General features: G+C 37.2%; 1 protein-coding gene across 27 annotated transcripts in view; it reads left to right on the top strand.

Moving 5' to 3' along the window:
- ADGRL2 (adhesion G protein-coupled receptor L2) overlaps positions 1-2,333 on the top strand; it is a 632,947-nt gene extending 630,614 nt beyond the window's left edge. For 19 of the 27 annotated variants that reach the window (XM_075999599.1, XM_075999596.1, XM_075999609.1 and 16 more), the window contains one exon: positions 292-2,333. In XM_075999599.1, the coding sequence (XP_075855714.1) occupies positions 292-1,046 (755 nt within the window). In that variant the 3' untranslated portion in view covers positions 1,047-2,333. The remainder of the gene's footprint in view (positions 1-291) is intronic. The other 8 variants (XM_075999649.1, XM_075999661.1, XM_075999653.1 and 5 more) reach the window with 3 other exon arrangements.
- The last annotated feature ends 11,678 nt before the right edge of the window (positions 2,334-14,011 follow it).

A 14,011-nucleotide genomic window follows, 5' to 3' on the forward strand; every position in this document is an offset into this window, starting at 1 on the left:
TTGACCAGAATCAATTAATAACTACTGTCTCCCCAAAATTGATAAAGTACTATTCTATATGCCATCTTCCCTGCCTGGAAAACAGTATTATTTCTTAACACTTTTTCCTGCTATCTAAGGGGTTGCAACTGTTTACAGTTGGGAATGCGGGAAAGCTTGGCACTCTTCAAGTGTTAGCTTTCAAATACAACTTTGTCCTGAACGACATTAAAAAGTTTTGTACAACAGAAATAGAGCTTTCTGTAGAAATGAACAGAGACAGTAACGGTAACTCGCCCTTTTCTGTTGCAGGACATTCACTGAACAATGCCAGGGATACAAGTGCCATGGATACTCTACCGCTAAATGGTAATTTTAACAACAGCTACTCACTGCGCAAGGGGGACTATAATGACGGCGTGCAAGTCGTGGACTGTGGACTAAGCCTGAATGATACTGCTTTTGAGAAAATGATCATTTCAGAATTAGTGCACAACAACCTACGGGGCAGCAGCAAGACTCACAACCTTGAGCTCACGCTACCAGTCAAGCCTGTGATTGGAGGTAGCAGCAGTGAAGATGATGCTATCGTGGCAGACGCGTCATCTTTCATGCACAGCGACAACACGGGGCTGGAGCTCCATCACAAAGAACTCGAGGCACCGCTTATTCCTCAGCGGACTCATTCCCTTCTCTACCAACCGCAGAAGAAAGTGAAGCCCGAGGGAACTGACAGCTACGTCTCCCAGCTGACCGCAGAGGCTGAGGATCACCTACAGTCCCCCAACAGAGACTCTCTTTATACAAGCATGCCCAATCTTAGAGACTCTCCCTATCAGGAGAGCGGCCCTGACATGGAAGAAGACCTCTCTCCATCCAGGAGGAGTGAGAACGAGGACATTTACTATAAAAGCATGCCAAATCTCGGGGCTGGTCGCCAGCTCCAGATGTGCTACCAGATCAGCAGGGGCAACAGCGATGGGTACATCATCCCCATTAACAAAGAAGGGTGTATTCCAGAAGGGGACGTTAGGGAAGGACAGATGCAGCTGGTGACAAGTCTTTAACATAAGTACAGCTAAGGAATTCCAGGGGCCACATGCAAGTATTAATAAGTCAGTAAAGACTCCACTGGCCCGATGCAGCTCCCTCAAACTCTACTTGAAGAGACAGCTCTGTTGACCTGTGGTTCTCCAGTGTAAAAAAGGATGACTGAACCTTGCTGTTCTGTGAATTTTTATAGAACGTACAAAAACTTTGTATATACACAGAGTATACTAAAATGAATTATTTGTTACAAAGAAAAGAGATGCCAACCAGGTATTTTAAGATTCTGCTGCTGTCTAGAGAAATTGTGAAACAGGCAAAACAAAACTCTCCAGCCGTTTTGCTGCAGCAGTCTGTGAACTAAGTTTGTAAATATGGCTGCACCATTTTTGTAGGCCTGCATTGTATTATATACAAGACGTAGGCTTTAAAATCCTGTGGGACAAATTTACTGTACCTTACTGTTCCTGACAAGACTTGGAAAAGCAGGAGAGATATTCTGCATCAGTTTGCAGCTCACTGCAAACCTTTTACATTAAGGCAAAGATTGAAAACATGTTTAACCACTAGCAATCAAGCCACAGGCCTTATTTCATATGTTTCCTCAACTGTACAATGAACTATTCTCATGAAAAATGGCTAAAGAAATTATATTTTGTTCTATTGCTAGGGTAAAATAAATACATTTGTGTCCAACTGAAATATAATTGTCATTAAAATAATTTTAAAGAGTTTGAAGAAAATATTGTGAAAAGCTCTTGGTTGCACATATGTTATGAAATGTTTTTTCTTACACTCTGTCATGGTAAGTTCTACCCATTTTCACTTATTTTCCACTGTATACAGTGTTCTGCTTTGACAAGTTAGTCTTTATTCTTACATTTAAATTTCTTATTGCCAAAAGAACGTGTTTTATGGGGAGAAAACTCTTAGAAGCCAGTTATGCCATGCCTTGCACAAATGTGGTGAAATCTAGAAAAGATTGTGTGTCACCTTCTGTTTATTATTGAACAGAGGGCAAAGAGGGCACTGGGCACTTCTCACAAACTTTCTAGTGAACAAAAGGTGCCTATTCTTTTTTAAAAAATAAAATAAAACATAAATATTACTCTTCCATATTCCTTCTGCCTATATTTAGTAATTAATTTATTTTATGATAAAGTTCTAATGAAATGTAAATTGTTTCAGCAAATTCTGCTTTTCTTTTCATCCCTTTGTGTAAACCTGTTAATAATGAGCCCATCACTAATATCCAGTGTAAAGTTTAACACGGTTTGACAGTAAATAAATGTGAATTTTTTCAAGTAGTTAACATGTGCACTTTTATGTATGATACATAACTAGCTCTAACACATTGGTCCTTTCCCACCCTTTCCCCCGCCCCTTGGTGTAGGTAACTTCATACTAAAACCCATGAATATGTGAAAGAATACAATTAAGTTGCTATATGTTCTTTGTCTTCTAATTACCCACTACATATGCACAAAATCTGGCAGAGAAGTTTTAATAGGGAAATATTCCGAAAGTATTCTTGTTGGTTGCATTGCACCAGAACTAAAAAATAAACAATGAAAAAAGAAGGGTTGGAAATTCTATCATCAAATTTGGGCATTAAAAAAATCAAATTTTAAATTGATTTTTCAGCTTATTGAGAAATTTCTAAAACCTACTTTTACTGTTTAAGGATTATAAGTACCCCTGCAGACAGCTGGGAATGATAATCTTTGTTATCATGGAAAAGTTTTAGTTCAGAAATCATGTAATTAAATCTCAACAAATAGATTTTTCCTGTTTACATCATAAGCATTTATACCAAATTCTTCTAAAGCTTAGTGGTTCTCTCAAATGCTTCCACCACATTAGAAATTGCTTCCTTTTATGTGGACACACTTAGTCATGCCTACTGAATTTAAAAAGTAATGAGGAAAACATTTTTAAAGTGTGTATTTATATACATATCAAAATATGGATTTAGTAAGTCAGTAAATAATGAAACGTTTTAAACATTTAGTGGTAAAGCAAAAAAGGAGGGGTATACCGACACAGTTAATACCTAACAAGTTGCAGATTGACTCTATAAGAAATTAATGTTCAAACAGATTTAACAACCCTTTGAGAAGTGTACTCATATTTCTTTTGCTAAAATTCTTAGGAATTTACAGAACTTTTTTCTAGAGGGGAGTATTATATAGTCAAACATTTTAATTTTCTATCTTGTTTTACTTTTTCCTTTCAATGCCTAAAGCTATGCAGTATCGTGTGATTACATACTTTACAGTATGTATGTATGGTTTGGCTGGTTCAGTAATGATTTTTTTTTTAAAGGTAGCACTGATTAGTCAGTTAGTCCTATTTCTTTCTCTTAAGGCAATTCTCAAAATTCTGGTATGACATGAACAAGTGCATAGTTCCTAAATGGTTAATGTTCTCTAAAGTGTTTATCCTATAGCATACAATTCAGAAGCTATCATTCAATCATTCATCTTTGCCACCAAAAGAAGAGTCATTTTTAAAACATGTCTTTTTCAAAATATACAAATGTTACCTTAAATTCCATCTAGATTTCCTACCCCCAAGTACAAGGTAGTTTTTTAGGTCTAAAATTATTAATCTACTGACTGTGTTTTAATGTGAAGCATTATTCCATTTATTAGCCCAGCTTTAGTGGGTGTTCCCAGACTTCACCTGGATATACAATTTCCACATCTTTGATTGTTTCTCATTGTGGTAGTCACAATTGTGAACATACAAAGTCTCGTTCTTACAGTTCTTTTCAAGGATAGTTTCTCTAATAAAGATGTTTGCGTTCATTAATTTTAGATGTGCTTTGATACAGGTTATTCCAGATTAACTTTCTCTTTTATTTTTGAAAAAAAGACTCATGTTTGTTTTATTTGAAAAAAATTATAGCTTATATATATATGCGTGTGTTCATCTCATTGACCTTTTAAATCATTTATGTAAAATAATCCTTACATATCTTTAAAATCACTTGATTATGTTCTCAACTGCAACTCATCCACATTTATTTGAAGGTAGTTACATATCGTATTTTAACCAGTAAAGCAACAACAGCATTATTGGACAGAAAATCATCACTGTGCTCTCACCAAAAAGAAGAGAAGCATCATGCACAAATTCACTCCCAAATTTCCAAAAAAAAAAAAAAAAAGTAATGCACACTTGTTTTATGGATACATTCAGGATGCTATATGTATTTATTTATTTATGTTTGAGACAGAGTCTCCCTCTGTTGCCCAGGCTAGAGTGCAGTGGTGTCAGTCACAATCACCGTAGCCTTGAATTCCTGGGCTCAAGTGATCCTCCTGCTTCAGCCTCCCGAGCAGCTGGGACTACAGGCATGTGCCACCATACCTGGCTGATTTTTATAGTTTTTGGAGAAACACTGTCTCACTATGTTTCTCGGACTGGCCTCAAACTCACAACCTCCAGTGATCCTCCACCCTCGGCCTCCCAAAGTGCTAGGATTATAGGCATGAGCCACCACACCTGGACCACTGTATGTATTAATATTTATTTAAAGGAGAAAATGTATTTTTCCATCAGTTCAACTTTGAACCTCAGGCTTAAAACTGACCTCTTAACATGCTCTTATGGAATATGGGGTTAGTAAAAAATTTTAACTGAGTAAAGTTTTTGTTGCAGCTAACAATCTTTTAGGTAGAAAACTTGAAAGAAGGCATACTAGTTGAGTTTCTGAAGTGAAAAGAGCTCTTCATAGTTTCTTGATACTGAAATATTCTTTAAAGGCAGTGCTCCCTGCACTATTTTACAAGTAAAACTTAGTACTAAGAGTTCACACAATCCTGTGTTCCAGATATTTCTCTTTCCATGAATTACTGTATTTAATCTCAAATATTAGTATGAAAAGTTACTAGCATGTTGAAAATAGATGAGAATTGTTTCACAGCATAATATAATGGTGAAAATTTCATACCACATGCTTCCTGCTAGTGATCATCAAGTTGAGTTTGAGTAGCCCTTAAAGAGCATGTGTAGGCAGACTGCAAGCATTAATGCTAAAGAACAAGTGGATAGTAGTGAGCTTGGAGATTAATTCATGACAGTCTTAATTATCATTTGAATCATTTGGAATGAGAATTTTCTGTTATGTCAGTTTTATTCTTTCTCCAAATGATCATAAAAACACATTATGTTAGCTAAATGCACCAAGCAGAAAAATTTGAATGTTTAAGAAGGATATCACATTTTTAACCAACATGTACTTTGTACATATTACTAGAGCCTTATTGCAAAACATATCGGACTAATGAGAACTCCTGGAAGTTATCCAAGTTCATTTCAAGGCACTATGGCCACCGAGCTTTCAAGGCCAGCATAAAATATCTCTGTCAGAGGGCATTAATAATAAGCTGTAAGTGCACCATGTAATTAGGCTAATTAAATGTACTATAAGTGTTTTTCAAATATTGGCAATAGACCACTCCTCATCTCTTAATAAGGCTCCTCTGGAGTCTTCATCCTTTTCCTGATGGCATTACTGTTTACTGAGTGTGCAGTTTTTCAGAAAGAAGTCTTCAGAGGCCAGTTTGATTTCTAAAGCCTATTGTTTTAACTGTTGAAATTTTCCTGAATTAATGCATTGTGAAATGTTGTTAAGTACACTGGCATTTAACATTAGAGATCACGTATGAAATAAGAAACAACAGAACAAGGTAACCCAATACAATTGAGCTCAGCAAAATCTTTGCTTGCTGTGGAAAAAAAAAATGCTGCCCCATGAATCTTTCACACATTTCTATATTACATGCTTATTGAAGCTATAAGGCCAAAATCTCTTAGAAATGTTTAAAAGGCACAGTTAATCTTAAGCAAACCAATGTTGTGTAAGCATAAGAGAACAGTGATGAATGATCAATTTAAGAATAGTTTTCTGAATGTACTTTTCACAAACATTTTCAAATCATATGTCAGAACTAAGCTTTTTAGAAAGCATTGTGGCTGGCACAGCAACATGGCTTTCTTGTTTGATTTTATTAGGCAAAAATGACTGATCATTTGATATTCTCCTAGAAAGGCTGACAACTACTACATAGAATCACTCAGGAACAATAATGATAGATATCAGAGATATTGATTAGATGAAAGATTCATTTATGTGTTCCTGCTGAAATATCAATCTTAATGAATAGATGGCTTTTAAGCCAAAACATGGTGCTAGCATATACAGTAAATTTTCTTTTAATGCTAATCAAGCAACTACAAAGCAAGAATTGCTGATTTTTTTAAAGATATCTCAGACTAAAGGATTTTGTCCCATTCACTAATTTTACAACGGGAATAAAACTGCTAGCACCTAACTTTTAATAGTGTTTAAATATACACCAGACTCTGTACCAAATTTTATGCAGTTTACTGCACTTAATCCTCTCAATCAGTTAAGAAGGGTACTCATTATCCATTTTTTGCAAAAGAAGAAAAGTAATGTGTGCAAAGTCAGAAATGCAATCCACCAATCACTCAGCTGGTAAGTGGCACAGCCTGCACCAGAATGATTTCTCTTTGACTCCAGAGTTTGAACAGGTTGAACAGAGCATTTACCCAGTATGTGTCAGCTCTGGTTTTACTTGGAATTCCAAGAATATTCCTTACACATCATGGACTCTCTCTGCTGGCAGTCACAGAGTGTTTTTGTTGCTTTCGAGTCTAGAGAAAATAGAAAAGAAATGAAGTAAGGAAGTCAGATTAAATAATTGAAAGTGTTTCAAAAGCAGAAACCCCTGGTAAAAGATAATCTACTTACCTCTGAAAAATAAAATCTTAGCAGAAGTGGGCTTAGTAGCTGGGTGGTAGTCAAACGTAAAGTTGATTGTTTATTGGTTACTGATTTTCCCCCTTGGGAGATAACTTAAAGTTCATGAGGAGGTAGTTGTAGTGTAGAAAAAGAGTTGAAGGATTTTGATTCAGGGCATTCAATTTCGAGTTCTAACCTGACCAGTAAATAATACTAGTTTATTCCACTAGCAGTGGGACCAAAACCTGCAAAACAGTGAGAATCAATTTATTCAAGTATTTGATTTTTATTTCCCTGCACAACTAAGCCATAATAAAAAAAAGCCATGTGAAAAATCAAAATGGTATAGAGTTGCCTTACATTATTCTAAAAGTCAACATTGTTACAAATGATGTATGTGCAAGTGTGTATGCATGTGCACGTGGGTGTGTTTAGGGCTTTTAACCACTTCGGTACTGCACTCACCGGCCGGGAAACCTTGCCCACAGCCGGCACTCACAGCCCGCAGGATAGTCTGCGCTGTGCACTGACGACGAGTCCATTTTGCTCTTGTGTGATGAGGAAAGCTTTAAAGCACTGAAAGCTTGTTTTACTTTACAGGCAGCTTCACTTGTAATGTAAATCAGAATAGGTAACATATATGTGTATGTTTTCATTACGTTATTTTTAAATGTTCACAATTTTATTTTGATAAATGAAAAATTAGAAAAATCATATCACGGCTGTTGGCTAAAGTTGCTGTGCACGTTCATCTGTGGCTACCGACTACAATCGACCATGGTACCGAAGTGGTTAAAGTTCGTAACCTAGCTCTGTCATTAACGTTTGTCCAGAGACCCAGTCTTTTCTTCTGAAAAGTAAAGAGTTTGAACTAAAATAGTATCATCGTTTTGCTTTTTTTCCAAAATGTGTTCTGCAGGGCCCTGGAGTTACAGGGGGAAGCTCAGAAGGGCAAGCTGGCTGGGCGGGTCCCTGTGAGTTAGGTTGTTGGAAATGCAATCCACTAAGGCGGGCATTGTGCAGAGCCTTATGATTTACTGCATTAATCCCCATGATTGTCAGAGGTAGGTATTATTACAAGGAAACTTAGCCAACTACAAAGTGATGGGGTAGGAATTCAAATTTAGCTTTATGCTTGAGCCTGAACACTTAAGCACTGTTCGATTCTGGCTCAGGACACAGTGTGGACCACCTAGAGACGCCAGGAGCTCCACAGCAGTTATTTAGCGCCAAAAGCCATGTGCACTGACTGTTAGGGACTGCTAAGGAAAGGAAGAATCCACAAGGGATTGGAGTCTTTGTACTTTATGTTTTTCCTCTTAATTTTCTCCTGATTTTTTTTAATACTTAAAGCCATTTTAGTTCTTAATGATTTTTACTTTTATATATCATCTTTTCATATTATGGATTTAGCCTTTTTTTTTATTAGTGTATTATATTTTCAGTCTGTGAGTTTCCTCTTTCATCTCATTGTCTTCTGGCCTCATATGCTTTTTAAAAAATCTCATATATATGTCGTGGGGTTTTTTAGTATTAACCTTTAATCTTTCTTGGAATATAAGCTTGTTTATATTTAATTCTACTTTTTAATTTCTAATTCTTATTGATTCTACTTTTTAATTTCCTTCTAATTTTCTTTTGCCCTTTACAGTCTTCAAAAAAATAAAAAAAATTCATTTGTTTCTTTTTAATTTTTTTCTCCTTCATGTTCTTTTTCAATAGTCACTCAGAGATAAAGCCACAAAGATGGGAGCTCTGAAAAAGAGTCTGCAGCATTTCAATCCTTGCAATTCAAGTGCCTTGTAAGGAGGAGGCTGCCTTAAGTTTTAGAAGCTCTGTAGACTTGTAGAAAGAATCCGGAGACAAACGTGGGATTGCAGAATAGGCCACACACAGGGAGATGACTTCATTTCTCTAGTCTAGTCCTTCCTGTGACAGACAGAGTGACATTTTTATGATTTTTCTCTAATCTTTTTCCATTATCTTGTCTACGGCTAACTCAACAGTAATTTTTTTAGAATTTTGTCCCTCCCCCGTTATTCTTTTCAAAAGAGTTGCCTTAACAACACTTTTATTTTCCCATAGCTATTTAATCAGTTTATCTAATACTTTATGAAACTTTATCATTACAATAGAAGGCACAACTTACTAAAGTTGGTCCCACATCATGGTGAGCTGTATCCTCGATGTTATGCTAGAACAATATGGCTCTGGAAAGGAGGATGACTTTCTGTGCTTTTTCATCTTCACTAGTGCGGCCATTGAAGGAACCTTGGCTCCCAGTTCAGCAACTCCACTCCACAGTGCTCTGTGACATATGTCACATATCAACTTCTTGAGCTTCAGTGGCACTAAATCTAAAACAAAGGCAAATGCAAACCTTGGGTGTGTCTCTTAACTGAGGAGCAATATTAATGCCATAAAAGCCCTCCAAACTGATCCACACTTAACCAACCTTATAGAATAACCTTTGCTCGCCAATCTCTCTTTAAATGCACTGACAGCCCTTGGTATGCTGAGTCTAGCCACTAGGCAGCTCTCTAGCTTGCTCTCTTACTTTTCTTACCAGTTGAATTATATGTTTGCCAGAGGGCAGTTCTATTATTTTTTTCATCAAACCTGGTTACAGTTGTACTGGCTATTGTAATTAAATAATTTAATCAAATATTATATACTGATTAAATTATTGTAGAAAATAAGCATGAAACACTAGAAATTTACTGCTAAGTCAGTGTGGACAGAACAACTGAAAAGGGCTTTACAAAATAATAAGACTCTAGAAGGAATCTACATTCACATCACCCCACAAATATCTGCAGATTTTGACCCCATTTAAAGAAAGAGAAACTCGGCATTGTAGATGTTGCATTCCAGGTAGGGTATATGCAAGAAAAACGGTTTGGGACTCCAACCAACAAACCCATCCATACTCAAAGATAAATGTTTGGCCCTGCATAAAGTAACTTATTTGATAAACCAGCCAATGTCTGGTTCACACTGAATAAGAAATATCTAACTGAATGAAGAATTAATTTAATGAAATAAATATACTGCATCAACTAACTTATTTGATAAACTAGCCAATGTCTTGTTGATATTGAGTAAGAGGTATTTGAATGAGGAATTAATGTAATAAAATAAAAAATCCTCAAAGTTAATTACCCGATACAATAATTATAGTATCTAATGTACTTATCACATATTTAACCTTGGATATTTATATCCATCTCATATATTTATCCCAATTTTAGTGTTCATTTTATATGATAAGATATTCATGTAAATAATTTAATGAAGTGGAGGTATTATGGTTATGGAAACTTTGGATTCATATAGACATAGGTTTAAGCCTTTGCTCTCTCGTGGGCAAATTACTTAACCTCTCTCAAATTGTTTCCTTCTCCGTAAAATTGGAATCAGCCTACCTTGCCAAGGGTTGCTGTGCGGATTAGAACTAATATATGTAAAGTGCCTTAGCACAGCGTCTGGCATGTGACAGGCACTCAATGGTAGCTTTTTTACTTTAAGAAGATATTGTGAGTAGCATAAACATCTCATGACTTTAAGTTTTAGAAAAATGATCGGTCATCAGGACTTCAGCTGGATTCTCATTATCTTCCCCCAGCCATGCGGCCAGGATATATCAATGGCACTTCTATGAGCAATGCACCTGCAGCCACAGGCCCAGGCGTAGAAGGGGTGGGTGACTGTGACACAGGGAACACTCGGCTTTCTGCAGCCATCTAGGTTAACGAGAGCAAAGGGGAGCAGGCTTCAGAGTCTCCTTCTGGAATCTTAAGTTAGCTGATTAAAAAATGTTTATCTTACACAGAGAAGAAAAACTGTGTTACTCAGTTTTTCCATTCTTTTCTCTATTTTCTCTTTTCCTCCCTTTTGCCTTTTTTTTCTTTTCCACGAAGCTTACAAACAAGTTTCTTGTTTTACTTGTTTATTGGTTTCATCTTTCTTTCTTATAATAAATATTGACTGAGTACTCTGTGTTTCATGTATGAAAGTAGATGGTAGAACACAACAATGAAGGGTATCATTGAATTAATAATGTTAATTGCTAACATTAACATTATTAATGCCCTTGAATTAATAATGTTAATGTCTAACATGCATTGATCACTTGCTGTTTGCTAAGCTCTTTATTTAAACTCTTCATGAACATTATCTCATTTTGAAAAATTCTAGTTGTAACAATCCCATGACACAAATACTATTATTATCTGCCCTTTCTGGGTGAGGAAACTGAGGCTTAGCCAGGTAAAGTAACTTACTGAAGATTAAAAATCTAGTCAGTGACGAACCTGAGAGCCTAAATTCCCAAAGACATTGTTATGATTACAACTGATATGGCTTGAAACAGAAATAGACATTTTAAAAGATAATTACAACCCAATAAGGTAAAGGCTTACCTATTATGAGAGCACATAGGAGAGAATGACTCATTGTGAAAGGAATACAGAGAAAGGCTTTATTGAGGAGATAGCATTGAAGGTGGGCTTTGAAGGATAAATAAGAGTTTGCTAGGTGAATGTAGTAGGGAATGAGTATTCTAGGTAGACAGAAAATTATGTGAAAAGCAAACAGACATGATAAGACACTAGATGATCTGAGAGAGAAGATCAGCGTGTTGGAAAAATATAATGTGTCTGATAGAGTGTGGTGGGCCAGGAGTCTGGAGATAGATTGGGGCCGAATCAAAATAAGCCTTAAATCCCCCTTGAGTCTGGAGCTGATGTCTGCTGCATTCGAAGCAGAAGGGAAGAGAATTTGTGTTAGTGTTTAGTGAGTTCTCTTATACACTGGATACTATACTTGATTATTATTATTATCACAAAATAAACATACAATGTAACTAGCACCCAGATTGGAAAACAGAATATGGAGTGCCAGAAGCCGCCTTGTATCCTATTCTAGTCATGACATCCCCAAGAGTAACACTACCTGACTTCCAACACTGTAGTTTAACCTTGCCTATTTTTGAACTACATGAGTGGATATTGTGATATGTAACATTTTGTGTATGGTTTCTTTTCTTCAACATAAGGCTTGTGAGTTTCATTCATGCAGGGATATGCAGTTGTTGGCTGCTCCTTTTCATTACTGTATAATGTTCCACTGATGGCTATATCATGCACTCTTTGTCCAACCTTCAAATAGTTATTATTATTTCCCTTTCAAAATGATAAAACCAAAATTCACATAGGTTAAAAAACTAGTTTTAAAGCTAGAGAGTGCCAGAGCTAAGACCCTGATCCAGTATCATCCTATTCTAAAGGCTGAGGGCGATCTAATATGTGATTTGTATCACTCAATTTCTAGTCATGATACTTTAGTGAGTACTTGCTCAATACATTACAGAAATATTTATTGGGTTCCAGGCCTTTCCAGCCTCTGAGGGCAAAGTAAGGAACAAAGCAGATTCTCTGATTTCCCAATACACATTTAGATATAAAAGAAGATAACTTTAGCTACCAATAAGTGCTATTAAGAAGATACTAATAAGCATGGGTAGAGTACTGACTTTGTAGCGGGCCCTGTTCTGTTCTGTTCTAAGTACTCTACCTGGATTACTTCATGGATCTCAAAACAAATTCATGAGATAGGAATGATAGCTGTTCTGGTGATACATATTTTACAGATGAAGAGGCTGAAGCATGGAGAGTTGAAGTACCCAGCCTTATGTCCAACAGATAGTAAACAGAGGAACCAGGTGCAAATCCAGACACTTTGGCTCCAGAGCCTGTGCACACAGCCACACCTTTACAAAGGACTCTGCAGTGTGGAGACTGGTCTACCTGGGCTGTCAGAAAAGGCACCTATGAGGTCTGGATGTTTGAGGTGGAGGTTCTATCAGCAAAGAGGAGATATCTGAATATCGAGAGAGACAACATCCCAAGCATAAGAAGCAACAAGTAGAAAGGTAAAAAGACTCTGAGTCAGGAATGAGCCTGGTATATTTACAGATCAGAAATAAGGGGAATGAGGCCTCGGCCAAGTACAGGTTGGGAGCAATAGAGATGTGGGTTGGAATAGCGCCTTCAACCTATACCAAATGCTCTTTTTCTACATTGTCGTATCCTAATTGGCTGCATTAGTCTCTTACATGGGATGAGTGTGTGATCTAAAATAAAATCTTAAACCCCACCCCCAGTCAACTGAATGAACCCCATATTTGCCAAGGGGACCCCAAAAATACCCTAAAGCTGGGTTGCTGGCCATGAGAAGGGAGGTCAGGCATGCCTTGTCATGCCCTCTTCCCTTCTTAGAGATGTCCTTCATAACTCATTACCTGGCCTAAGGCTATGGAAGACAAAGCTTGAACCACACCTGCAGGTCCTCATTTTACCCAACAGAGCTCATGCGTAAGTTTGAGTATATGTCCGGTGACTTATCTCTGGTTAACAGACTTCTTTATCTTAACTTAAAACATTCGAAGCCTTTAGACAAACTTCATTTCTTTAACCAATTACAAACCAAAGAACCGTTAAAGCCACCTATAACCTATAATCTCCTGCTTTGAGATGTCCTGCCTTTTGGGGACAAAGCAATATATGCCGTCCATGTATTGGTTTATGCCTCGTCCCCCTGAAATGTACAAAACCAAACTGTAACCCAACCACTTGTTCAAGGCTTCTTGGGCCTGGCTCCCAGCCACGGTCCTTATACTTGGGTCAGAATAAACCTCTTTAAATTATTTTACAGGGCTTGAGTTCTTTTCCATTGATAGGTGTGATGACCCATATAAAGGCTCAGAGCACTGACAAGGCAGGTAGTATGGGTTCAAAACTTTGTTTCCTCCTGCTCTTGCTCTTCTCCAAAGCCACTCCTACCCCCATGGTGCTGGTGAAGCCAGGAACACAGTAGGAGGAGGTCGTCAGCTTGTGGAAGGATGTGATCATTTCGTATTTTCTCAGAGTTTCCTCTCTGCTATTATTCATTATGATTACAAATTGCCAGCTGGGGCATGAAGCAGCCATAAGGGGCATCTCAGGCCAGAATCCTTTCGCCCTTCACGTATCAGATGTGGCAAAGGTCAGAGTAAAAGGACTAGAATACAGGAAGAACAGGGGGCTCAATGAAACTTTCCCAGGACACCTCTGAGGTCCGGAACTGCATTTCCAAGAAAGCTAGGCGCCTGTCTGGGTGCATTTCAGATGAAAAAACTGCCTCTGTTTGGGAGTAGTTATTACTTGCGAG

The sequence above is a fragment of the Microcebus murinus genome, chromosome 2 (genome assembly GCF_040939455.1).
Source record: "Microcebus murinus isolate Inina chromosome 2, M.murinus_Inina_mat1.0, whole genome shotgun sequence".
Lineage (NCBI taxonomy): Eukaryota > Metazoa > Chordata > Mammalia > Primates > Cheirogaleidae > Microcebus > Microcebus murinus.